Below are 26,595 nucleotides of genomic sequence, written 5' to 3' on the forward strand. Positions count from 1 at the left end.
ATCTTGTTCAGGTAATTCGCGCGTGAAGGTTAGACCCCTCCCGTGTCGTTTAAAGACAGATAAGGTCTCTTGCACGGTAACCGTGTGCGTCAAACCGGGTTGCTTCTTAAAAATCACCAAGTAATGGTCCACGTATCTAAAACCTCTCAGAACTATCTTGTCGTCCAAATAGCACACCAGATCACGATCAATGCTGGCCAGGAAAATGTTAGCCAGTACCGGTGCCACACAAGACCCGATGCAAATGCCCTGACGTTGAACATGAAAATGGTTGTCAAAAGTTACAAAAGTGGACTCAAGATAAAATTCTAGTAGCTTCATAAAATTTTTCACGGTTTGGCCGCTAGTATTCTGAAAATCTACTACACCATTTTCGTCGATGCAGGACCTAACTGCACAAAATAGGTCATCATGCGGTATAGAAAAGAACAGGTTTTCTATGTCAAAAAAGACAGCGTAGCCTAAAGATGAGGAGCCCTGTAGGAAAGCAACCACATCACCTGAATTCTTCACAACAAAAGGGTCTTGTATAACTAAATTCCTTAAACACTTTTGGAGAAAAGAGCTAATCTCTCGTTGCCACGTATCCCTTTCACTCACAATACACCGGAACGGCTTGTCATCTTTGTGCGTCTTCACGGTAAAAAACAGTTCTAGGCTATTGCGCTTACAGTTGTTAACAGCTCTTGAAAGTCTATCTAAAGCCAAGTCCTTGCACAGTTCTATGGCTTGAGCCTTTACCTTGGAAGTCTTCACGTTTTTGGTGACAAAGTTCCTTCCGACGGCCTCAACGGCTTTGTCGTGAAACATCCCCTTTGGTAGCACGGCAAATCCTCCCTCCTTGTCCGCCTGTAGAAGCACCAGCTGATGTTCTTTGAAGAAAGAGACGACTTCTTCGGCGTCCCTTTCCGATGTTGACTGTCTTAGGCACGCAGACACTTGAGGCTTGGTGGCCGTACGCAGCAGGCACTCGACCCCATCAAGAAGACACCTTTCACGGTCCTCTTCACCAGTTTTTCGCGCCACTTGTCGATTCAACGACAGCAACTCGTGCGCTGGCACATTATGCCCCAACCACTGGCACGCGCCGAAAGCTTCGGCGCGCGCTGGCAAGCGAACGCGTCGCTTCGCTTCGGCTGGAGGGAAAGGGCGCGCAACCACTGGAGACAAGCTCCGACGCGCGCCGAAGCTCGCTCCTCGGCTGCGGCGCACTGTTGCTGGACTATTCCGTCTTCATCCGTCAAAGTCCGGCCTAAAACAGCCTGCTGTAAACTAAGCTTGAAACAATAAGGTTGGGATCTGTATGAACTTTTAGATACAAAAAACACGTTTGCATAATGAATATACACCTGCCGCAACAGTTCGTTTTTATTTTTGAAGTAACAATAGTGTACAAAATATCGACATCAGCGCTCGCGCGTCGTCTGTCTGCGAGATCGCTTTGCAAACACCTGCACGACAATGCCATATATCAAAAACTGTTGTACCATTTCATTTTTTGGTAGCTTATTGCACAGCCAACTATGTAAGAATTAGGCGTGCAATGGTATAACTGAAAAATATCTGTGTTGGAAATATTGCCACGTAGTAGTGACGGTAAATAAATAGTGCCGGCTCAATCGCAACGATAGCGGCGAGCAATGTCGGCAATCGTAGAAAATCTCATCTGCGGGTCAAGCGCGTCGGTTTGCATACGTCAGTCGTCGAAAGTTACAGCCTATTCGCTGGTGCCCGCGCGCCTTCCAGAAACTACAACACAATTCGTGTCGCGTATGCAATCAGATTAGCAAGGTTCGTCGACAACAGACAGAACCATCATTAACATTCGCGAAACTTCCGATACGTTCAGGCGCATCCTGCACCGAGCGATAACGTTTTAACATTTTTTAGCCGGTGAAATACGGTAACCGGATACAGATAAAGCATCCGTGTCAATATAATTATGCTTGTTGGTGCATGAGAGAAACGTGAAAAAGTGGCTTCTGAGAAAATCAGCAAAACAGAATTGAAACACCTGCAGCACTCACAAAAAAAAAAAACTAGAATACCTAAAATGTATGTAATTCGTATCTTGTCTCCCCCCAATTCTTGATTCTGCCAAATCAAGCCCATGGAGCACCTCTATTATTCTAGGTTGTTTTGATGCATCAACACCGCATCTGGAGGCCTTCACATTGAGTTTATTGCTACAAAACATTTTCACAGTGTAAGGGCCATGTTCTATTGTAACTGGCTTCCACATATCAAGTTTGCCTTTCTTTACATTAATGAAATGACATACCGTCAGATAATACAAGCTTGAGAATTAGAGGGTTTTAATAGGAGTCTTTCGTTGCCCTTTGCCAAGTCGTACTATTGAAGCACTTATTCGCATGTATGGGAGCAGCTCATTTGCATAGTATAAGAAATATATAAACAGGTTATTTTCACAATTTATACACTTCGTCACCACAAAAAGAAAAATTGCAGTTTATTGTTTTCAGCCTGCTATGATGTCTTGACTGAGAAAGATATATTCAATTTGTTCTGCGAGGCACGCAATAATTGCTGTGGCATATTTTATTGCACAAAATTGCATACAGTAGCCAGCCATTATTAAAACTCAGAAGAAATTAATAGGACAATGCATATGATCAGGCACATAGCATATTATTGCACTTTCCTAATTCATGCCAGAACGACGACCACAGGCGTCCTTCTCTAACAAGGTCAGCATCCATCGTGCCTCCTAACCTCCCTACCTTTCATTTATAATTTTCTCTCTCTCTTCTTAATTCATGCCCTTTTTTTAATTGCACAAAAGCTACTGCACTAAAATAGTATACTAGTACATACTTAAAAAGCACAATTTTATACTACGATAATAATCAATCATTAAAATTTTCATTGTAGTGCCCAGGAACAGCTAGAGAGCCTTTGTACTGGTGCACTTAACGAGCTTTAAGGAATGTATAATGTCATGGACCACCTTATACAGGAACAAAAGGTGCGATTAATTAAGACGAATCTAGAGGTGCGAGTTGAAGTATATTTGAGAAGGCTCAACTGTGGTTGCCAGAATGGCAAAAGTGGTGCTTGAAGATAGACATGATTTTATTCTGGATGCGTTCAATGAGGTCAGAATTAGATTTGCTCATTGCACCCCCCCTCCTACAGAGGCATACTCTAGTAGTTGGAGGCACACAGCAGAATTTCAGAAACACAACAGGTGAGTGGAAATCATGCAATATACGGCAAGCAATTCCAAGAGCGTGAAGGGCATCTTGTGTAATTATCTATGTGAAGAGAAGCTTAGCATTTTGTCGAAGTACACACCAAGATCTTTCATTTCATCGACCCTAAGGAGTGGAGCATCACGTAGGGTGTATCAAAATTTCACATGGTGCGTTCTGTGCATATAACTTAATGCCATAGTGTTGGAAGCATTTAAGAGTACTTATTTTTTCTGCACCAGTTTGAGAGTGAAAAAATGTCTTTTTGGAAGTCGATGCAGTGGTGAACACTGTTGACAGTCTGAAATAGTTTTTAAGTTGTCGGCACACAAAGTCATGCTGTTCATTTATTAAAATGCTCTTAGCACTAACAGAAAGCGAGGAATCCCATATCGATACAAACACCTGACGCACTGAAGAGGATAGATATAGGTCGGCAGTTAGTAGCTGCACATCCAGCACCTGATTTGTGCATGGGCAATGCTCATGCTACCTTCAGAGTGTTAGAAGAGGTACTAGACTTTAGGGAACTATTGAAGATGCTTGTGAGAATGAGGAACAAGTATGCTTCCATACGTCTTAACCCTTTCAGACACCACTTTATCCCGTTGATTGAAAAGTTGCTTTCACCACATCTCTTGCATACTCAGAATCGTAGAAAGTGTACAGCTGCAGCAAATATTAAGAATTTTCAATTGTTTAGCGAGTTTTGTCAAGTTTACAAAATTTCGACTCCATGCGAAAACTCACTACAGGAACACAAAATATGAGAACATGTACTATATCGTGTTTTGAAAAGCTTGAAAAGCACTTATCCAGCCACTTGACAATTATGCCTGGTGCACGACATTGTAAAAAACAATGAAAGAAGTCAACTCGCTACATACGACGTACTGACACAGAGTAACAACACCCAGCCGTCTACCTTCCCACTCATTTTGTTAAAACATTCTGCACGTTATTCAAAATTGCAGCACAGTTCCAATAATAAGTGTTTCAAGATGTATGAAACACATTTTAAATACCATTACTTTCATCAGTGCTTTTGCTATTGATGCACGCTCCTGCTGTGCCCAATTGTGTAGACAGCGTCTCAAAGGGTTAAGCTCTGTGGAGGAAATACCATCAGCACCACAAGAAAGGGCAAGTTTAAGGCAAAGTTTAAGGCACATTATATACTTGGAAACGAGGTTTTCATTGACTGTTAGCATACACTGCGCCAGACTGAGAAGGAAGGTTACTTGAAGCATATTTCACACCATATAGCAAACAGAAATGTTCTGCAAAGGCATCAGCAGTGTTCGAGACAACACCACTATTTTCATGAAGAAGACGTACATCTTTGGCACTCTTTTTAGAAGGGAGAGCCCACAAAGCTCCAGAAATATTTTGAATTATGTGTCACGCTAGCTTCAACACAATCAACGTGGTCAAAGTGATGATTCTAATAATAACAATAATAATAATAACAACAATAATAATCTTAGTGGTAACTTGGCACACTAGACTAAAGAGAAGGCTGATGCCTGTATGTTAGAGCATCTGATAACCAGCCATCTAGAGCAGGAATTTGCAGGATGCAGAAGACACTTCCTTCCTCTCCATGTGCACACACTTGCTCAATAACACAGCATGGCACACACGCACACATTTCACAGGTGCACAACACACACGAGTGCCAATTCAGTCTGGTTCCAAGGAAGGAGAATCCAAATCGCCAGGGGGGTGGAGAGAAAGCTCTGCATGCCAGATATAATCATGGAGTTGTGGTGTCAGGCCATAGAGGCGCGATGAGGGCTCAGACTGTGCTGACCACTTGTTCAGACGAACTGAAGAAATATTAGTGCTGTCCAGAGAGTCGTCAAGCACCCTGCAGTATAGACTAGTGCAATGTTGCGCTGGTATTGCAGGGTGTGCTACTTGAGGGGTTTGAGGCAATCCTCGAAGGCTGGCATGAGCTTGTGACAACCGAAAAGACGGGAGTAAAGAGTGCGTATTGTCCGGCGCTGAACAAGCTTGAGTTTGTTAGCGTCGCGAGTTTGGTACGGGAACTATACTGATGAGCAGTACTCAAGTCGTGACAGAATGATAGAAGTGTAGAGTGCTCGGAAAACCTTAGGTCATCAGGGAAGGGAGACGCGCGACACAAACCCAAGAAAGGACCGGTGCTTACATACAGTGCTGGTGACATATGCGGAAAAGTTGAGAGAACAGCTAAATGCTACACCCAGAATGGGAAGGACCCGAACAGTCTTTATAGAAGTGCCTCCAAGGAAGAAGGTTGGACGTGCAGCAGTTTCGTTGTGGCTGATACGCATGGCAGCACTTTTTACGGTGCTACTACAAAGTTTGATCCCAGTCGTTCACCTTTACGGAATGTATTTATTGTAAGCACATATGCTGTGCATCGGCATATTGTTGTTGTGGAAGCGTTAACTTGTTAATCAAACACATTCTGCGCAGATGCATTAGTAACTTGGTTTTGAGTAGATCTTTGTCCTGACTACAATTTATAGTATCGCAGCAAGAAACATTTTAGTAGAAGCTGAAGGGATTCCAGCAGTTTAAGCATACTGACTGCACAAAACACTGACGACACCTTTTCACCTTCCCCACAATGCACTCACACCATCTACACTTTCCATAAGCAAAAAGTGAGATAAAAAATCAATTACAGTTTCATTGACTCAGTACTTGCTGCTTCTGAAGCGGGCATCGAAGCAATCGTGGTATACGCTGCTACACGCATAGGTCTTGCATGATGCAGGTCCTGCTATGCACTGCACACAGGGCACACGTTGCAAACAGATAATTTCTTTTTGCAGTGCTCAACTATAACGACGCACTGACTCAAACATGACTGCATTGTCACGTATGCTTCAGTGCGTCAGTGTTCTTGATTGCTACACGAGCGATTTATGCCCAACTAGCCCAAAAGACGGACGCACTAGAAAGAAGTGAGTGAATGAGTACAGTGAACTTGTACTGAACTGGATTCACATGCCGAATAGAAGAGCGCAGTGTCAGCTGAAACAGGCGGCACGGCTGATTATGTAAGTACTTGTAATAGTTCGGCTACTAGTGTATTTCGCTTTCGGAAGTTATCTTTACCACTGGAAACAGCGCAGAGCTTGGCCGTGACACTTGAGTCAACCGACACCACACGAAACACGCCGCGGTTGACCAACCCAACTTCCACGCGGTTCATTCACCACATCATACATCACACGAAGTCAGGAGTGCCATATTTTAAATCACTGCAGCACCAAACGGACCTGAAAATTCACTTCCTTCGACAGAGTTTTTTGGACCCGCCGTGGTTGCTCAGTGGCTATGGTGTTGGGCTGCTGAGCACGAGGTCGCGGGATCGAATCCCGGCCACGGCGGCCGCATTTCGATGGGGGCGAAATGCAAAAGCACCCGTGTGCTTAGATTTAGGTGCACGTTAAAGAACCCCAGGTGGTCAAAATTTCCGGAGTCCTCCACTACGGCGTGCCTCATAATCAGAAAGTGGTTTTGGCACGTAAAACCCCAAATATTATTATTATTATTATTATTCGACAGAGTTTCTTAGCTGGCCTCGTTCACTCGTCAGTCACGAACTCGATGGACTCGCTAGGCCTACGCGTAACGTAAACAACATCGGCGATAGGCGAGTGCTGATTATCCAGACTTCGGAACTCGTAAACATGTTTCCATTCGTTTTGGGCACAACAAAATACACACACAACACGCACAGACGTTGCGGTAATCGTGATTCGGTTGGCTGTTTTAGCAGACGATTGCACTGAGCCCGGCGGAACCCAGTGGGCAGGTTGGATTAGTCGGTGTCGTTCGAAGTCGCTTCGGATCCACGTCGCACTGCCACAACCCACTGTCGTCGGTCGGTCGGTCGTGTCGTTGTCCGCCTACTATTACAACACTGTCTTTTAGGAACACTGTCGCGCGCGTCGTGCGTCCAAAAAACTCGGACGATCGTTGATGCCGGAGCCTCCGCTTGGGCGGCCATTACAGGCATAGCAGCCGGAGGCTACGCAGCCTTCGATTGGTTGACGCGTGCGACTCGTCGCAGCCTCTCATTGGTGCACGCCGGCGCAGCTTCGCCGCGCGTCGGCAAACTTCTAGCATCGGCAGTAGACATAATCGCTGCGCGACGTTCCGCTTCGCCGCGTTTCCGACCGACGCTTTGACGCATTTGACCCTTCGGCGCGCGCCGAAGCTTTCCGGCGCGTGCCAGTGGTTGGGGCATTAGGCTCCATGCTGAACTTAGGTCCTTTCTTTAGCACATCGGCTATCTTGGGTGGTAGTACCGTGTCGGCCAGCAGAGAAATCGCACAGCCAAGACTTTTTCCTCTAGGCCTGCCTTTTGGAAGCCGCAGCAAAAGGCACCCCCACCAAAATTCGACCGCTTGGGAAGTCTCTCGCCGATAGGACTGTAACCTGGCTTCACCTATCCACTCGGAGTCTGTGCTAAAGGCGAGCAAACGCAGCCAGTGATTTAAAAGTCTGATTTGGCGCCATAGCTCCGATCTCAAAATTTTGCAGAGGCGCTTTAAATGACCAACAGACGGCAACACGTGGCCAAAAAGAGCTGTGAATTCTATCGGCACTAAATTCTTTTTGAGGCAATAGCCGAAAAAACGGGCACGGCAGGTCGCAGACACAATGGAGCTTATCAAAGTAGGTACATTACAGTTTGACGGGGAAACACAAAAGAAAGGGCCCACTGCAGTGGGCCCTTCGTGAAGCTTATAAAGCGAGAACAGAATCACCCGAATGGATGCATATATTGGATGAACTAGCGCTGATCAAGTGTTTTTAACTATTCGCAAGGGCCCAAGACGGTCATTGCTTTTACCATTATGAAGTGTATGTGTTTATGTCGTATGTGTACGTCGAAGACCGGCAATAAAGAAAATATAGCAGTCGTGGCCGAGTGGTTAAGGCGATGGACTAGAAATCCATTGGGGTTTCCCCGCACAGGTTCGAATCCTGTCGGCTGCGTAGCGGTTTCTTTTGTTACTGCCAGCCCTTCGTGAACGCGTATCAATGTGGCGCAGAAGCGCGGCGGTGCATAAACACAGTCCTGGCCGAGTGGTTAAGGCGATGGACTCGAAATCCATTGAGGTTTCCCCGCACAGGTTCCTATCGTGTCGGCTGCGCAGTGGTTTCTTTTGTTTCTGCCAGCCCTTCGTGAACGCCTATCAATGTGGCGCAGTAGCGCGGCGGTGCATATACGCAGTCGTGGCCGAGTGGTTAAGGCGATGGACTAGAAATCCAGTGGGGTTTCCCCGCACAGGTTCGAATCCCGTCGGCTGCGTAGCGGTTTCTTTTGTTTCTGCCAGCCCTTCGTGAACGCGTATCAATGTGGCGCAGAAGCGCGGCGGTGCATAAACACAGTCCTGGCCGAGTGGTTAAGGCGATGGACTCGAAATCCATTGAGGTTTCCCCGCACAGGTTCCTATCGTGTCGGCTGCGCAGTGGTTTCTTTTGTTTCTGCCAGCCCTTCGTGAACGCCTATCAATGTGGCGCAGTAGCGCGGCGGTGCATATACGCAGTCGTGGCCGAGTGGTTAAGGCGATGGACTAGAAATCCAGTGGGGTTTCCCCGCACAGGTTCGAATCCCGTCGGCTGCGTAGCGGTTTCTTTTGTTTCTGCCAGCCCTTCGTGAACGCGTATCAATGTGGCGCAGTAGCGCTGCGGTGCATATGCGCAGTCGTGGCCGAGTCATTCTGCTTCCGGCTCCCGAGCTGAACGGATCGCGGGATCATGGGCTCCAATGGAGCGGCATATGCGGCTGTTAGCCGCGGCAACAGGCTTTCGACGGAAGAAGATAAAGATTACCAGATAATTTTGCCTCGCCTACCTACAGGACGCATTGTTTTGAACACAGTTTTTTTGCACGGCGACGCTCGTGTTCGCCCGTTTCGTGTAGAAGATTTTCGAGACGCGCTTCAAGCTGTTGGTATGCTCTCTGGCGTCGTCGCCCTTGGAGCATACCAAATCAACCATGTATGGGCGGTGACGATGAAGACAGCCGAGGCTGCCGAAAAGCTGGCGGCCCTGAAGGAGCTGCAGGTGAAGGGGCGTCGCTGCCTGGTCATCGACCCCAAGGAACAACAGGTGAAGCTTCGTATCCACTGGCTTCTGCATGGGGTGGACGACGAAGACGTCAAGACCGCGCTGGCCTCCTTCGGCAAGGTGACGGAAGTGACCCGGGAGCGCTGGCGAGTGGATGGCGTTTCCGACAAGGGCTCGACGACCCGAGCAGTGCTGCTGCAGCTGAAGGCAGGATTGAAAGTCGACGACCTGCCCCACCAGATCCGCGTCGCCGGCGAGCTTGCGCTGGTGGTAGCCCCAGGACGTCCCATGCAGTGCCTGCGCTGCCGGGGCTCTGGCCACGTTCGTCGTGAATGCAAGGTTCCCCGTTGCTCGCGGTGCAGGCTTTTTGGACACAACGACGCGGACTGTGTGCGTTCATACGCAGTAGCCGCGGGTTCGGCGGAGAGCGAGCCGTCGACGTTAGACCATGTAATGGACGTGACCGAGGCGGAGGAAGCGGCCACGGGAGCTGGAAACGGCAAAGTGGCGGCAGAAACCGGCACGACGACCAAGAAAGCCGAAGGAGGAAGGAATATCCCTCCCCCCAAAGAACCAGCGGCTACAGTCGAGAGCGTGAAGACGGCCCCGCAAGAAAATGAGAGCCACCAGCCAGCTACGGATGCAACGCAGGCAGAGGCGGACGACAACGCGACCCCTGCTAGCGCCCGCGTCGAATCCGTCTCGGCACCGGTCAAGAGATCCCTGCAGCACGAGGAGAAAGTCGACGGAAAGGCTGGTGGTGACTCCGAGGCACCACCCGCTAAGACGCTACCTGGAAGGCGCTCCACCCTCAAGCCTAAGCCGAACTTGGAGACTGACCGTAGGCTTACCCCGAAGCCGACCAAAGAGGAACCCAGGCGACGGCCGCCGGATGGCCACGGAGGCGTCTAGCGGTCAGCTAGACGTTAAGGTGAGCACCATGCTCCGGGCCTTCTCCCCTCCGGTTTTCACCAATAATGGCTACCAACCCGTCGCTTAGCCTCGGCACGCTAAACGTTCGAGGTCTGGCCGCCAAAAGGAAACAGAGTCAGGTTTACAGACTACTAGTGGACCACGACCTCGACGTTTTAGCCGTGCAAGAAACCAAGGTAGACGGCGAGGAGGAGACCGGGAGCATGGTGCAAAGATTCACGTATAACTACTATACGGTAGTGAGCCACGCCTTAGGGACTTCGGCAGGGTGTGTGCTGTTCGTGAGGAAGCTCCCTGGTCTTGTTATAGATGGTTACTTCTCCTGTACTTCTGGTCGACTTGTCTTTTGTGACTTCAGCTATTGTAATGTCCAATGGCGCGTGTTTTGCATTTATGCGCCTAATACTGTGCAAGAGAGGGCAAATTTCTTTTTGAGTTTAAAGCATCATTTACATGTGCAAAAAAAGATAGCCTGTGTAGGCGACTTCAACTGCGTATTGAAAGCTGAGGATAGGTCTACGCGTCGCGTGGTTTGTGACAAAAGTAGTGATATCCTGGCGCAGATCACACACGAATTCGAATTAGAAGATATCGCAGAATGTTTTCGCGGTCACGGAGACGTAAGCTACACTCACTTTCAGGGCACAAGTCACGCACGCTTAGACCGTATCTATCTTTCATATGATTTAGTTGAAAAATGCCAGTGCTACACAGTTACGGCCATATCATATTCTGACCACTGCCTGGTAAAATGCACGGTGGGCAGGAAGAAAGAACGAAACAAGTTCGTCTGGGAACTGTGGAAATTGAATGCAGAGCTGTTACGGGATGAAACTTTTAACGAAAATGTAGTGGCTACTCTGAATTCTTTTGGAACAGACAGTTCTACGAAATTTGGTGAGGAATGGGAGTTGCTGAAGCAAAGCATTAAATTGAAGGCAATCGAAAGAAGTAGCGTACTGCGATATGAACAAAAGGCCAGAGAAAAGGATTTAACAACATTGCTAGAAAAATTTGCGAAGCTTGAATGCATGCAACCTGGCGCCTATCAACAAGATATGCGCGCCGTTAAGAAGAAGCTCGAGGTATTCGACGAAGATCGCTTCCGAGGTGCGCTAGTGCGCGCCAGAGCAGAAAGGCTATCATGCGGGGAAACGCCAACGAAAAGAGCACTGGGGTTAGAAAAAAAGCACTCGAGACGTAAGCAGATTGAGGCTATCGAATATGAAGGGGTGGTATTAACGGATAACAATAATATAGGGCGTGCTTTCTTTGAGCATTACAAAGAACTTTTTACATTCAGGCCTGTCAACATGCACGATTTCAAGAAATTATTTTTGCAACGAATCCCACAGCTGTCGAGTGAGGTTAAAGAAACCTTAGAACGACCATTAACAGAACATGAAGTGATGAAAGCCATCGAAGACCTGAATCCTGGGAAGTCGCCAGGTCCAGACGGTCTTTGTGCCGCATGGTACAAATCGTTCAAAAGCCACCTAGCTCCTATCTTAACAGCAGTTTTCCAGGAAGCATATGAACTGAAAATACTTCCGCCATCCTTTGGCCAGTCCCATACAGTACTAATACCGAAAACAGAAGAGACCGAAAAGCTCAAGCAACTTTCCTCCTACAGACCCATAGCGCTTACTAACTGCGACTACAAAATATTGATGAAGGTGTTGGCACGACGGGTCCAGTCAGTTATTCAGGAAGTAGTCGGCCCACACCAGACGTGTGGTATTCGTGGAAGAACCATTTTCACTAACATCCATAAAATGAAGTGTGTGCTGGAGTGTTGTGACGCCATGTGCGATGCAGTAGCCATCCTCCAGCTAGACTTGGAGAAGGCGTTTGATTGTGTTTCTCACGACATATTGCTTACCATCCTTGAACACGTTAATTTTGGCCACATAATCACTGAAGGGGTGACCATGGCGTACCGGAGCTGCTATACCAGACTTATAGTTAATCAGATGTTGGGGGGCCCCCATTAACGTGAAACGCTCCGTTCGCCAGGGTTGTCCACTCAGTCCACTCCTGTTTTGTGTCTACATAGAAACGCTATGTCTGGCCATCATTGAAAATGAATGTATTAAGGGGTTTAGTCTTCAATCAGCAGAAGTGAAGCTACTGGCATACGCTGACGATGTGGCTGTGTGCTGTAAGGACAAACAAAGTGTATTGAATACTGTGAATATCGTCAAAAAGTTTGGTAACGTCACTAACAGCTACGTTAACTGGCAGAAATGTTTGGGGTTTTGGCATGGAAGATGGGCGTCTACACCAGGCCACTTTTCGAACGTAAACTGGGTCACGACGCCAGTGAAGTACCTTGGAGCACCCCTTGATGCCTACAAGGACAGTAGCGAGTACTGGAAGGAGCGGACAAAACAACTAAAAGAAAAAGCCGACCGATGGAACGCCTGTTACTTGTCAATATTCGCGAGAGCTACAGCGTGCAACATGTTTCTCGTGACAAAGATCTGGTACGTAATGCAGGTACTACAGTGCTCTCGTAATAATGTGCAGAAACTGCACCGCGTGTTCGCTGTATTCGTGTGGGCATCAAGCTGGGAGCGATGTAGCCGAGATAATCTCTTCCGGCGCGTGAAGGATGGTGGTCTGGGGTTGGCGCACCTCTTCCTGCGTCAACTGGTGAATAGATTCTCCTTCTTTCGAGATACAAACGACCCATTTCTGCGCACGGTGATCCAAATGAGGCTGTCAAGATCACTTCCCGAATTCGTTGTAGGTACGGAAATAATGCCAGGACCAGTCCGTGGTTTCTTTCGGGAAATAGTTCAGAGTGTTTCCTTTTTGCGTGTTCGTTTTTCAAGTGCATATTTGTGGAGTGTAAAACGGAAAAAGTTATATCGTGATTTATGTGACAGTGTTTTGCTGGTACCTATGTACAGAGCCCCGTACAGTGGAGGCCCAGGCCTAGATGTATTGAAAAGGGTGAAGAAGATGCCAGTTCAACCAGCCACTAAATCGTTCTTCTTTAAATTACACACCGGTACTCTACCTGTTAAATTCTTCCTTGAACAACGTGGGTTCTACATGCCATGGGGAACCCACTGCCTTATATGTAAAAAAACAGAAAGCATAGATCATGTCTTCATCCACTGTTGGGAAGGGGTCTTTTTCTGGGACGTGTTACAAAGGACTCTAAAAAAGGAGCTACCTATAGATCCCCACGGAATCAGGTTTCTGCCAGTATATGACGACGAAGGTTTCCCGTACGACCTGATCATGCTTACGGGCCTCCACTGTTTATGGCGCGCAAGAATGGCGGGTTACCATTGTGACCCGGATGCCCGACCGGCGCGTCTGTACTTTTGTGAATCCATGCAACGGTATGTGGAAGTGATGAAGATGCAACAGCCTGTTCCTGAGTGGCTGTCGAGGGTTGAACCCCTTACAGCACTAAAGGAATTTTAATCCGACAACGTCGTGCCACAGTAGCGGACGGCAGCGAATGTAAATATTACTCTTCCTTGTTCCGTTTGTGTATACATCCCTTTTTGCTTCTTTGGTCTTTGTTTATATCATTTAGGAATTTGTGTTGTGTTATGTCGAGTACTGGCAATAAAGAAAAAAAAAAAAAAAAAAAAAGCAGTCGTGGCCGAGTGGTTAAGGCGATGGCCTCGAAATCCATTGGGGTTTCCCCGCACAGGTTCGAATCCTGTCGGCTGCGTAGTGGTTTCTTTTGCTCCTGCCAGCCCTTCGTGAACGCGTATCAATGTGGCGCAGTAGAGCTGCGGTGCATATGCGCAGTCGTGGCCGAGTGGTTAAGGCGATGGACTCGAAATCCATTGGGGTTTCCCCGCACAGGTTCGAATCCTGTCGGCTGCGTAGCGGTGTCTTTTGTTTCTGCCAGCCCTTCGTGAACGCGTATCAATGTGGCGCAGTAGAGCTGCGGTGCATATGCGCAGTCGTGGCCGAGTGGTTAAGGCGATGGACTCGAAATCCATTGGGGTTTACCCGCACAGGTTCGAATCCTGTCGGCTGCGCAGCGGTTTCTTTTGTTTCTGCCAGCCCTTCGTGAACGCGCATCAATGTGGCGCAGTAGAGCTACAGTGCACATGCGCAGTCGTGGCCGAGTGGTTAAGGCGATGGACTCGAAATCCATTGGGGTTTCCCCGCACAGGTTCGAATCCTGTCGGCTGCGTAGCGGTTACTTTTGCTCCTGCCAGCCCTTCGTGAACGCGTATCAATGTGGCGCAGTAGAGCTGCGGTGCGTATGCGCAGTCGTGGCCGAGTGGTTAAGGCGATGGACTCGAAATCCATTGGGGTTTCCCCGCACAGGTTCGAATCCTGTCGGCTGCGTAGCGGTTTCTTTTGTTTCTGCCAGCCCTTCGTGAACGCGTATCAATGTGGCGCAGTAGAGCTGCGGTGCATATGCGCAGTCGTGGCCGAGTGGGCTTCTGCCGCGCTAGCGAGCGGACGTGCCGATCATGAGCTCCGTAGGAGCGGCTTCAGCGGCCCAGCAGGGCCGCGTTACCAGGAGTTTTGCCTCAGAAGACCCGGAATACCAAGTTTTGCTGCCTCAATTGCCGACAGGTCGGATAGTTTTAAATACAGTTTTTCTGCATGCGGATGTGCGTGCCAGGCCGTATCGTGTGGAACATTTCCGAGATGCGTTGGCTAGCTTAGGCCTACTTGCCGATGTCATCGCCCTAGGGGCGTATCAGATGAGCCACGTTTGGGCGGTTACTTTCAAGAGCGACGAAGGCGTGAAAAAGCTTTCAAGCGCCAAGAACCTCAAGGTGAATGAACATCGGTGCATTGTCGTTGATCCTGCCAATCAGGCCGTGCGGCTGAAGTTGCATTGGATGCTTCATAACGTGTCGGACGAGGATATACGTACAGCCCTGTTACCGTTCGGAAAGGTCACGGACGTTTTCCATGAAAAGTGGCGTGTTCAAGGAGTTCAAGATAAAGCATCGTCGACACGGGCGGTGTCCCTGGTTCTGAAGACGGGTATGACCGTAGAAGACCTGCCCCATCAACTTCGTGTAGCTGGTGAGCAGACCCTAGTTGTGGTACCGGGCAGAGCACCCCTTTGCCTGAAGTGCCGAAACACCGGACATGTCCGACGTGACTACCGCGTTCCGAAATGTGCAGTATGCCGTCGCTACGGCCACCAGGATACGGAATGTGTTAAGACTTACGCATCCGTCGCAGGACCTGCGCTTCGAGAGGACGTGGCTGACCTGTTAATGGATGAGGCTGACGTTGATGAGGCTTCCCGCGTGCTAGTACCACCGGCGGACATAGTTGCAACACCTTATGTGCCGGCTGCTAAAGCCACGAAGGTGGTAAATGTGCTGCCTACGAGCCCGAAAGATGCAGTGCAAAGGCCATGCGACGAAGGAGCCAAAGAAGAATCGGCCGCAAAATCCGCCACTGCCGAGGAGGCCGCCACGGAGCACGGACCGGCAACTCCCTTGATGGACGTCGAAGAATCGAGTGCAAGCAATGTGGCTATGAAAAGAGCGAGGGACTCGACCGGCAACCTGGACGGCAGCCTGGACGGCAACCTTGACAACGGGGCCAAAGACGAGCCGCCGCCAAAAGCGCAGGCGGGTCGTCGTGTGCCCGTGCGCCCGAAGCCAAACATCCCGCCGGACAGACGGCCGGCGGCAAAACCGCCTAAGTAGGACTCGGCGCCTACTGGGGCGCCCGGACTAACGTCGTGAAGAGATGGCGTCCTTTTTGGAATCGGGCTTCGCGTACGCTCTAAAGGTACGCGTGTGGATCGAGCGGCTTTCAGTGCAAAAGTTATGCATGCAAAAGTTTCTACAGTGTGTCTGGATCGCTTGTTCTTTAGCGACACCGTGCGATCGGCTTGCTTTTGCAGATAAATGGCGGTGAAACTAGAGAGAGCACTGAGAGTTGCCACGTTAAATGTCCGTGGCCTTGGAGCGCGAAGGAGGCAGTATCAACTTAGCCGCTTGTGTATGGAGAAGGAACTCGATGTAGTTGCCTTACAAGAAACTAAGGTCGAAACCCAAGAGCAGACCGATCGCATGGTGACGCCTTTCACGGCGCATTACAATGTGTGCGTGTGCCATGCGAATGGCACATCAGGCGGATGTGCGTTGTTAATACGGAAGAGTGCTGGTATTATTGAAGAAAGTGTAACTGTTTCTGAAACTGGCCGCTTGCTTATTGTAGATTTCTCTTTTTCCCACGATTTGTGGCGGCTCGTATGCGTTTATGCGCCAAACAATGTGAATGATCGATTTTTGTTTTTTGAATGTATCGAGCAATATCTAAAATGTGATCGCTTTGTCATATTACTTGGTGATTTTAACTGTGTGTGTTCTCCGGAAGACCGACTAAAAAGGGAAAGGGTTCGCGATAAAAGTGCTCTCCTTTTGAGCAGACTAATTGAAGACCACAACTTAGAAGATGTGGGCCTAGTCCTCACTGATGGTATGATTCCGCAGTACACGCACATTCAGCGAAATAGCCGAGCAAGGCTGGACAGAGTGTATGTTTCTGACGACTTGATCACCCTTTGTAATAGTTATAACGTCGCACCGCAATCGTTCACGGACCATAGCCTGGTAAGCTTCTCGATTGGGGAAAAAGTTAAAAGAACACGATTCAACTGGAACATGTGGAAATTCAACGAAAAGCTGCTTGATGATGAACCATTTGTGTGCAGAGTTAAGGAAAAGATAACAGAGTTGATGACAAATGAGGGTGAATATTTTACTGCCACATGGGAGGAATTTAAGATTCAAGTTAAGTTTATTGCAATAGAAAGAGGAAGCAGCCTTCAGCACGATAAATTACAGAAACAAAGAGAGCTGCAAAGACAGCTAGAATATCTGTCAAGCGCACAAAATGCGGGTCACGATCTATTAGCTGAAAACGTAAAGAAAGTAAGACACGAGCTTGAAGTTATCGACGCCGAGCGATACAAAGCAGCAGTTATACGCGCTAGAAGCGAACGCCTATGGATGGGTGAGATACCAAACAAACGGGCAATGAGCGATGAAAAGCGTCACGCGTCAAGAAATGAGATCCAACAGATACGTCTTCAAAACGAGGTGACGTCAGACGCTTCGTCGATTGAGAAAGCTTTTGTGGAACACTATCGCGAATTGTTCGGCAATGTGACTCCTTCTGGACTGGCCTTCGAGAGTGAATTCATGAGCGAGATGCCAAGGTTGGATGACGACGTTAGAGAAAGTCTTGAGAGACCAATAGCTGTGTCCGAGATTGAAAGGGCGATAGAAGAACTGCCATCAGGCAAATCGCCAGGGCCGGACGGCCTAGGCGCCGCTTTTTACAAGGCATTCAGTCAGGAGTTTGCGTGTATATTGCACCGACTACTCTCAGAGGCGTATGAATTTAAAAAAGTACCACCCTCATTCCAGACTTCGCACATAGTATTAATTCCGAAAACCGATGAACGGGAAAAGCTCCTTTCAGTAAATTCATACAGACCGATAAGTCTGACCAACACAGATTACAAAATATTTATGAAAGTACTGGCTCGACGATTTCAAAGCGTGATTCAGCAGCTTGTAGGGCCACACCAGACGTGTGGCATTAAAGGCCGCACCATTTTCACGAACACCCACATTGCAAGGAATGTGCTTGAATGTTGCGATGCCATTGGGGGTCGGGTGGCCATGTTGCAGCTAGACCTTGCGAAGGCGTTCGACCGGGTGTCACATGAGGTGCTTTTCGCTATACTGCAGTACTGTAATGTTGGGAGCGTCATTGTAGATGGCGTTAAAATGGCTTATGAAGACTGTTACATGCAGCTTATAGTTAATAAGTGTCTTAGTTCGCGGGTGCCACTCCGCTCGTCTGTACGGCAAGGCTGTCCCTTGTCTCCCTTGCTTTTTGCCCTGTACCTCGAACCCTTTTGTATGGCAGTCATACGGAATGAAAACATTCGTGGTTTTAGGCTGCACGCCGCAGAAGTTAAAATGCTAGCTTATGCAGATGACGTCGCCGTCTTTTGTGAAGACAGGGAAAGCGTGGTCGAGGCTGTCCGCCTTGCAAGATCCTTTTGTAGGTACACTGGTGCCCAGATAAACTTCGAAAAAAGTGTTGGGATATGGCATGGAAGCTGGGACGCGACACCCACAAAATTCGCCGGTATGCAGTGGACTACAGTGCCTCCACTGTATCTAGGAGTGCCCCTTGAGCACTATCGGGACTCGACACAGTTGTGGACCGGCCAAATAGAATCAATGAAAGAAAAGATAAAAGGATGGCAGGGCCGGGGATTGTCAGTGTTTGCACGTGCTTCAGCTTGCAATATATTTTTAATTGCCAAAGTTTGGTACATACTGCAAGTAATGTTCATGTCCCGTGTAAACGTTCAAAAAATGCATCGAGTGTTTGCTACCTTCATCTGGAACTCCACTTGGGAGCGATCCAGTCGAACAAATCTTTTTCGCACAGTTCGAAATGGGGGCCTTGGGCTCTCACACTTGTTCATTAGACAGATCGTATCGCGGTTCATCTTCCTGCGAGATGAAAGAAATGTTTTCCTCCGTACGGTCATTCAGGCGAAAATGGCAACAGAACGGCCTGAATTTGTTGTGTCCACATCTAGTGCTATCACTAGAGCGACTGGGTACTATCGTGAAGTCGTTGCATCTTTTAGAATACTCTGCGCACGTTTTTCGCTGGAGTACTTGTGTTCAGTGAGAAGAAAGAAACTGTACGCAGATTTAGTTGACAGTATGTTACCTATCCCACTGTATAGGAGTGTTTATTGTGGAGGCCCAGGAAAAGATGTGCTGAAACGAGTCAAAAGGATGCCTGTAAGACCTGCTGCGAAAACTTTCTTTTTCCACCTACACACGAACACCCTGCCCGTTAAAGTATGGCTAGAACAGAAAGGAATATTCGTACCCTGGACTACCGATTGCCGGCTGTGTAAAAAGCCTGAAACAATTGAACACGCCTTCATTGAGTGTTGGGACGCTGTCTTTCACTGGGACATCTTGCAGCGCACTCTTAAAAAAGAACTCCCCATAAACCCCTATGGAATTCGGTTCCTTCCAGTTGAAAGCGATGACGGGCCACCGTTCGACATGTTCATGTTGCTGGGTCTCCACAGTTTGTGGAAAACAAGAATGGCTGTACGTCATGCTGATGTGAATGTGTGCTCTGCGCGAGAGAACTTCATTGAAAGTATGTCACTATTACGAGAAGTGTATCGTGCACAAAGCGAAACCCCAGACTGGGTTAGCATCCTTGATGAGCTGGTGTGCCTCAAGAAATTTTAGCGACCATCCCACCTGATGTGATGTGGGTGCACTGTGTATATGGATTCGTGTTTTTTTTTGTGTGTTAATGTCTAAGCAGGCAATAAAGAAAAAAAAAGCGCAGTCGTGGCCGAGTGGTTAAGGCGATGGACTCGAAATCCATTGGGGTTTCCCCGCACAGGTTCGAATCCTGTCGGCTGCGTAGCGGTTTCTTTTGCTCCTGCCGGCCCTTCGTGAACGCGTATCAATGTGGCGCAGTAGAGCTGCGGTGCATGTGCGCAGTGGTGGCCGAGTGGCTAAGGCGATGGACTCGAAATCCATTGGGGTTTCCCCGCACAGGTTCGAATCCTGACGGCTGCGTAGCGGTTTCCTTTGTTTCTGCCAGCCCTTCGTGAACGCGTATCAATGTGGCGCAGTAGAGCTACGGTGCATATGCGCAGTCGTGGCCGAGTGGTTAAGGCGATGGACTCCAAATCCATTGGGGTTTCCCCGCATAGTTTCTAATCCTGTCGGCTGCGTAGCGGTTTCTTTTGTTTCTGCCAGCCCTTCGTGAACGCGTATCAATGTGGCGCAGCAGAGCTACGGTGCGTATGCGCAGTCGTGGCCGATTGGTTAAGGCGAAGGACTCGAAATCCATTGGGGTTTCCCCGCACAGGTTCGAATCCTGTCGGCTGCGTAGTGGTTTCTTTTGCTCCTGCCAGCCGTTCGTGAACGCGTATCAATGTGGCGCAGTAGAGTTGTGGTGCATATGCGCAGTCGTGGCCGAGTGGTTAAGGCGATGGACTCGAAATCCATTGGGGTTTCCCCGCACAGGTTCGAATCCTGTCGGCTGCGTAGCGGTTTCTTTTGTTTGTGCCAGCCCTTCGTGAACGCGTATCAATGTGGCGCAGTAGAGCTGCGGTGCATATGCGCAGTCGTGGCCGAGTGGTTAAGGCGATGGACTCGAAATCCATTGGGGTTTACCAGCACAGGTACGAATCCTGTCGGCTGCGCAGCGGTTTCTTTTGTTTCTGCCAGCCCTTCGTGAACGCGCATCAATGTGGCGCAGTAGAGCTACGGTGCATATGCGCAGTCGTGGCCGAGTGGTTAAGGCGATGGACTCGAAATCCATTGGGGTTTCCCCGCACAGGTTCCTATCGTGTCGGCTGCGCAGTGGTTTCTTTTGTTTCTGCCAGCCCTTCGTGAACGCCTATCAATGTGGCGCAGTAGCGCGGCGGTGCATATACGCAGTCGTGGCCGAGTGGTTAAGGCGATGGACTAGAAATCCAGTGGGGTTTCCCCGCACAGGTTCGAATCCCGTCGGCTGCGTAGCGGTTTCTTTTGTTTCTGCCAGCCCTTCGTGAACGCGTATCAATGTGGCGCAGTAGCGCTGCGGTGCATATGCGCAGTCGTGGCCGAGTGGTTAAGGCGATGGCCTCGAAATCCATTGGGGTTTCCCCGCACAGGTTCGAATCCTGTCGGCTGCGTAGCGGTTTCTTTTGCTCCTGCCAGCCCTTCGTGAACGCGCATCAATGTGGCGCAGTAGAGCTACAGTGCACATGCGCAGTCGTGGCCGAGTGGTTAAGGCGATGGACTCGAAATCCATTGGGGTTTCCCCGCACAGGTTCGAATCCTGTCGGCTGCGTAGCGGTGTCTTTTGTTTCTGCCAGCCCTTCGTGAACGCGTATCAATGTGGCGCAGTAGAGCTGCGGTGCATATGCGCAGTCGTGGCCGAGTGGTTAAGGCGATGGACTCGAAATCCATTGGGGTTTACCCGCACAGGTTCGAATCCTGTCGGCTGCGCAGCGGTTTCTTTTGTTTCTGCCAGCCCTTCGTGAACGCGCATCAATGTGGCGCAGTAGAGCTACAGTGCACATGCGCAGTCGTGGCCGAGGGCTTCTGCCGCGCTAGCGAGCGGACGTGCCGATCATGAGCTCCGTAGGAGCGGCTTCAGCGGCCCAGCAGGGCCGCGGTACCAGGAGTTTTGCCTCAGAAGACCCGGAATACCAAGTTTTGCTGCCTCAATTGCCGACAGGTCGGATAGTTTTAAATACAGTTTTTCTGCATGCGGATGTGCGTGCCAGGCCGTATCGTGTGGAACATTTCCGAGATGCGTTGGCTAGCTTAGGCCTACTTGCTGATGTCATCGCCCTAGGGGCGTATCAGATGAGCCACGTTTGGGCGGTTACTTTCAAGAGCGACGAAGGCGTGAAAAAGCTTTCAAGCGCCAAGAACCTCAAGGTGAATGAACATCGGTGCATTGTCGTTGATCCTGCCAATCAGGCCGTGCGGCTGAAGTTGCATTGGATGCTTCATAACGTGTCGGACGAGGATATACGGACAGCCCTGTTACCGTTCGGAAAGGTCACGGACGTTTTCCATGAAAAGTGGCGTGTTCAAGGAGTTCAAGATAAAGCATCGTCGACACGGGCGGTGTCCCTGGTTCTGAAGACGGGTATGACCGTAGAAGACCTGCCCCATCAACTTCGTGTAGCTGGTGAGCAGACCCTAGTTGTGGTACCGGGCAGAGCACCCCTTTGCCTGAAGTGCCGAAACACCGGACATGTCCGACGTGACTGCCGCGTCCCGAAATGTGCAGTATGCCGTCGCTACGGCCACCAGGATACGGAATGTGTTAAGACTTACGCATCCGTCGCAGGACCTGCGCTTCGAGAGGACGTGGCTGACCTGTTAATGGATGAGGCTGACGTTGATGAGGCTTCCCGCGTGCTAGTACCACCGGCGGACATAGTTGCAACACCTTATGTGCCGGCTGCTAAAGCCACGAAGGTGGTAAATGTGCTGCCTACGAGCCCGAAAGATGCAGTGCAAAGGGCATGCAACGAAGGAGCCAAAGAAGAATCGGCCGCAAAATCCGCCACTGCCGAGGAGGCCGCCACGGAGCACGGACCGGCAACTCCCTTGATGGACGTCGAAGAATCGAGTGCAAGCAATGTGGCTATGAAAAGAGCGAGGGACTCGACCGGCAACCTGGACGGCAGCCTGGACGGCAACCTTGACAACGGGGCCAAAGACGAGCCGCCGCCAAAAGCGCAGGCGGGTCGTCGTGTGCCCGTGCGCCCGAAGCCAAACATCCCGCCGGACAGACGGCCGGCGGCAAAACCGCCTAAGTAGGACTCGGCGCCTACTGGGGCGCCCGGACTAACGTCGTGAAGAGATGGCGTCCTTTTTGGAATCGGGCTTCGCGTACGCTCTAAAGGTACGCGTGTGGATCGAGCGGTTTTCAGTGCAAAAGTTATGCATGCAAATTTTTCTACAGTGTGTCTAGATCGCTTGTTCTTCAGCGACACCGTGCGATCGGCTTGCTTTTGCAGATAAATGGCGGTGAAACTAGAGAGAGCACTGAGAGTTGCCACGTTAAATGTCCGTGGCCTTGGAGCGTGAAGGAGGCAGTATCAACTTAGCCGCTTGTGTATGGAGAAGGAACTCGATGTAGTTGCCTTACAAGAAACTAAGGTCGAAACCCAAGAGCAGACCGATCGCATGGTGACGCCTTTCACGGCGCATTACAATGTGTGCGTGTGCCATGCGAATGGCACATCAGGCGGATGTGCGTTGTTAATACGGAAGAGTGCTGGTATTATTGAAGAAAGTGTAACTGTTTCTGAAACTGGCCGCTTGCTTATTGTAGATTTTTCTTTTTCTCACGATTTGTGGCGGCTCGTATGCGTTTATGCGCCAAACAATGTGAATGATCGATTTTTGTTTTTTGAATGTATCGAGCAATATCTAAAATGTGATCGCTTTGTCATATTACTTGGTGATTTTAACTGTGTGTGTTCTCCGGAAGACCGACTAAAAAGGGAAAGGGTTCGCGATAAAAGTGCTCTCCTTTTGAGCAGACTAATTGAAGACCACAACTTAGAAGATGTGGGCCTAGTCCTCACTGATGGTATGATTCCGCAGTACACGCACATTCAGCGAAATAGCCGAGCAAGGCTGGACAGAGTGTATGTTTCTGACGACTTGATCACCCTTTGTAATAGTTATAACGTCGCACCGCAATCGTTCACGGACCATAGCCTGGTAAGCTTCTCGATTGGGGAAAAAGTTAAAAGAACACGATTCAACTGGAACATGTGGAAATTCAACGAAAAGCTGCTTGATGATGAACCATTTGTGCGCAGAGTTAAGGAAAAGATAACAGAGTTGATGACAAATGAGGGTGAATATTTTACTGCCACATGGGAGGAATTTAAGATTCAAGTTAAGTTCATTGCAATAGAAAGAGGAAGCAGCCTTCAGCACGATAAATTACAGAAACAAAGAGAGCTGCAAAGACAGCTAGAATATCTGTCAAGCGCACAAAATGCGGGTCACGATCTATTAGCTGAAAACGTAAAGAAAGTAAGACACGAGCTTGAAGTTATCGACGCCGAGCGATACAAAGCAGCAGTTATACGCGCTAGAAGCGAACGCCTATGGATGGGTGAGATACCAAACAAACGGGCAATGAGCGATGAAAAGCGTCACGCGTCAAGAAATGAGATCCAACAGATACGTCTTCAAAACGAGGTGACGTCAGACGCTTCGTCGATTGAGAAAGCTTTTGTGGAACACTATCGCGAATTGTTCGGCAATGTGACTCCTTCTGGACTGGCCTTCGAGAGTGAATTCATGAGCGAGATGCCAAGGTTGGATGACGACGTTAGAGAAAGTCTTGAGAGACCAATAGCTGTGTCCGAGATTGAAAGGGCGATAGAAGAACTGCCATCAGGCAAATCGCCAGGGCCGGACGGCCTAGGCGCCGCTTTTTACAAGGCATTCAGTCAGGAGTTTGCGTGTATATTGCACCGACTACTCTCAGAGGCGTATGAATTTAAAAAAGTACCACCCTCATTCCAGACTTCGCACATAGTATTAATTCCGAAAACCGATGAACGGGAAAAGCTCCTTTCAGTAAATTCATACAGACCGATAAGTCTGACCAACACAGATTACAAAATATTTATGAAAGTACTGGCTCGACGATTTCAAAACGTGATTCAGCAGCTTGTAGGGCCACACCAGACGTGTGGCATTAAAGGCCGCACCATTTTCACGAACACCCACATTGCAAGGAATGTGCTTGAATGTTGCGATGCCATTGGGGGTCGGGTGGCCATGTTGCAGCTAGACCTTGCGAAGGCGTTCGACCGGGTGTCACATGAGGTGCTTTTCGCTATACTGCAGTACTGTAATGTTGGGAGCGTCATTGTAGATGGCGTTAAAATGGCTTATGAAGACTGTTACATGCAGCTTATAGTTAATAAGTGTCTTAGTTCGCGGGTGCCACTCCGCTCGTCTGTACGGCAAGGCTGTCCCTTGTCTCCCTTGCTTTTTGCCCTGTACCTCGAACCCTTTTGTATGGCAGTCATACGGAATGAAAACATTCGTGGTTTTAGGCTGCACGCCGCAGAAGTTAAAATGCTAGCTTATGCAGATGACGTCGCCGTCTTTTGTGAAGACAGGGAAAGCGTGGTCGAGGCTGTCCGCCTTGCAAGATCCTTTTGTAGGTACACTGGTGCCCAGATAAACTTCGAAAAAAGTGTTGGGATATGGCATGGAAGCTGGGACGCGACACCCACAAAATTCGCCGGTATGCAGTGGACTACAGTGCCTCCACTGTATCTAGGAGTGCCCCTTGAGCACTATCGGGACTCGACACAGTTGTGGACCGGCCAAATAGAATCAATGAAAGAAAAGATAAAAGGATGGCAGGGCCGGGGATTGTCAGTGTTTGCACGTGCTTCAGCTTGCAATATATTTTTAATTGCCAAAGTTTGGTACATACTGCAAGTAATGTTCATGTCCCGTGTAAACGTTCAAAAAATGCATCGAGTGTTTGCTACCTTCATCTGGAACTCCACTTGGGAGCGATCCAGTCGAACAAATCTTTTTCGCACAGTTCGAAATGGGGGCCTTGGGCTCTCACACTTGTTCATTAGACAGATCGTATCGCGGTTCATCTTCCTGCGAGATGAAAGAAATGTTTACCTCCGTACGGTCATTCAGGCGAAAATGGCAACAGAACGGCCTGAATTTGTTGTGTCCACATCTAGTGCTATCACTAGAGCGACTGGGTACTATCGTGAAGTCGTTGCATCTTTTAGAATACTCTGCGCACGTTTTTCGCTGGAGTACTTGTGTTCAGTGAGAAGAAAGAAACTGTACGCAGATTTAGTTGACAGTATGTTACCTATCCCACTGTATAGGAGTGTTTATTGTGGAGGCCCAGGAAAAGATGTGCTGAAACGAGTCAAAAGGATGCCTGTAAGACCTGCTGCGAAAACTTTCTTTTTCCACCTACACACGAACACCCTCCCCGTTAAAGTATGGCTAGAACAGAAAGGAATATTCGTACCCTGGACTACCGATTGCCGGCTGTGTAAAAAGCCTGAAACAATTGAACACGCCTTCATTGAGTGTTGGGACGCTGTCTTTCACTGGGACATCTTGCAGCGCACTCTTAAAAAAGAACTCCCCATAAACCCCTATGGAATTCGGTTCCTTCCAGTTGAAAGCGATGACGGGCCACCGTTCGACATGTTCATGTTGCTGGGTCTCCACAGTTTGTGGAAAACAAGAATGGCTGTACGTCATGCTGATGTGAATGTGTGCTCTGCGCGAGAGAACTTCATTGAAAGTATGTCACTATTACGAGAAGTGTATCGTGCACAAAGCGAAACCCCAGACTGGGTTAGCATCCTTGATGAGCTAGTGTGCCTCAAGAAATTTTAGCGACCATCCCACCTGATGTGATGTGGGTGCACTGTGTATATGGATTTGTTTTTTTTTGTGTGTTAATGTCTAAGCAGGCAATGAAGAAAAAAAAAAGCGCAGTGGTGGCCGAGTGGCTAAGGCGATGGACTCGAAATCCATTGGGGTTTCCCCGCACAGGTTCGAATCCTGACGGCTGCGTAGCGGTTTCCTTTGTTTCTGCCAGCCCTTCGTGAACGCGTATCAATGTGGCGCAGTAGAGCTACGGTGCATATGCGCAGTCGTGGCCGAGTGGTTAAGGCGATGGACTCCAAATCCATTGGGGTTTCCCCGCATAGTTTCTAATCCTGTCGGCTGCGTAGTGGTTTCCTTTGTTTCTGCCAGCCCTTCGTGAACGCGTATCAATGTGGCGCAGCAGAGCC

General features: G+C 49.0%; 1 protein-coding gene and 13 non-coding genes across 14 annotated transcripts; all 14 read left to right on the top strand.

Moving 5' to 3' along the window:
• Positions 1-8,134: 8,134 nt before the first annotated feature.
• Positions 8,135-8,216, top strand: TRNAS-AGA (transfer RNA serine (anticodon AGA)). The gene has a single exon. It is a non-coding gene; the product is annotated as a tRNA-Ser (tRNA).
• Positions 8,217-13,841: 5,625 nt separating this feature from the next.
• TRNAS-CGA (transfer RNA serine (anticodon CGA)) lies at positions 13,842-13,923 on the top strand. The gene has a single exon. It is a non-coding gene; the product is annotated as a tRNA-Ser (tRNA).
• A 76-nt stretch (positions 13,924-13,999) lies between these two features.
• On the top strand, positions 14,000-14,081 carry TRNAS-CGA (transfer RNA serine (anticodon CGA)). Its single transcript has one exon. It is a non-coding gene; the product is annotated as a tRNA-Ser (tRNA).
• Positions 14,082-14,157: 76 nt separating this feature from the next.
• Positions 14,158-14,239, top strand: TRNAS-CGA (transfer RNA serine (anticodon CGA)). The gene has a single exon. It is a non-coding gene; the product is annotated as a tRNA-Ser (tRNA).
• Positions 14,240-14,315: 76 nt separating this feature from the next.
• On the top strand, positions 14,316-14,397 carry TRNAS-CGA (transfer RNA serine (anticodon CGA)). Its single transcript has one exon. It is a non-coding gene; the product is annotated as a tRNA-Ser (tRNA).
• Positions 14,398-14,473: 76 nt separating this feature from the next.
• Positions 14,474-14,555, top strand: TRNAS-CGA (transfer RNA serine (anticodon CGA)). The gene has a single exon. It is a non-coding gene; the product is annotated as a tRNA-Ser (tRNA).
• A 128-nt stretch (positions 14,556-14,683) lies between these two features.
• LOC142568339 (uncharacterized) lies at positions 14,684-19,837 on the top strand. Its single transcript, XM_075678345.1, has 2 exons — positions 14,684-15,667; positions 19,814-19,837. The coding sequence occupies exons 1-2, from the start codon at positions 14,684-14,686 to the stop codon at positions 19,835-19,837; spliced, it is 1,008 nt and encodes a 335-aa protein (XP_075534460.1).
• On the top strand, positions 19,595-19,676 carry TRNAS-CGA (transfer RNA serine (anticodon CGA)). The gene has a single exon. It is a non-coding gene; the product is annotated as a tRNA-Ser (tRNA).
• Positions 19,838-19,910: 73 nt separating the features above from the next.
• Positions 19,911-19,992, top strand: TRNAW-CCA (transfer RNA tryptophan (anticodon CCA)). The gene has a single exon. It is a non-coding gene; the product is annotated as a tRNA-Trp (tRNA).
• Positions 19,993-20,226: 234 nt separating this feature from the next.
• Positions 20,227-20,308, top strand: TRNAS-CGA (transfer RNA serine (anticodon CGA)). Its single transcript has one exon. It is a non-coding gene; the product is annotated as a tRNA-Ser (tRNA).
• Positions 20,309-20,858: 550 nt separating this feature from the next.
• Positions 20,859-20,940, top strand: TRNAS-CGA (transfer RNA serine (anticodon CGA)). The gene has a single exon. It is a non-coding gene; the product is annotated as a tRNA-Ser (tRNA).
• Positions 20,941-21,016: 76 nt separating this feature from the next.
• Positions 21,017-21,098, top strand: TRNAS-CGA (transfer RNA serine (anticodon CGA)). The gene has a single exon. It is a non-coding gene; the product is annotated as a tRNA-Ser (tRNA).
• Positions 21,099-21,174: 76 nt separating this feature from the next.
• TRNAS-CGA (transfer RNA serine (anticodon CGA)) lies at positions 21,175-21,256 on the top strand. Its single transcript has one exon. It is a non-coding gene; the product is annotated as a tRNA-Ser (tRNA).
• Positions 21,257-26,450: 5,194 nt separating this feature from the next.
• Positions 26,451-26,532, top strand: TRNAW-CCA (transfer RNA tryptophan (anticodon CCA)). The gene has a single exon. It is a non-coding gene; the product is annotated as a tRNA-Trp (tRNA).
• The last annotated feature ends 63 nt before the right edge of the window (positions 26,533-26,595 follow it).

Source organism: Dermacentor variabilis, unplaced genomic scaffold (genome assembly GCF_050947875.1).
Source record: "Dermacentor variabilis isolate Ectoservices unplaced genomic scaffold, ASM5094787v1 scaffold_18, whole genome shotgun sequence".
NCBI lineage: Eukaryota > Metazoa > Arthropoda > Arachnida > Ixodida > Ixodidae > Dermacentor > Dermacentor variabilis.

What these genes read in the sequence shown, in the direction of transcription:
- LOC142568339 (XM_075678345.1), top strand. Translation starts at nt 14,684, where the DNA reads ATGAGCTCCGTAGGAGCGGCTTCAGCGGCCCAGCAGGGCCGCGTTACC. An exon ending in CCGCCACGGAGCACGGACCG is followed by an intron (nt 15,668 to 19,813) that starts GCAACTCCCTTG and finishes TTCCCCGCACAG; the next exon opens with GTTCGAATCCTGACGGCTGC.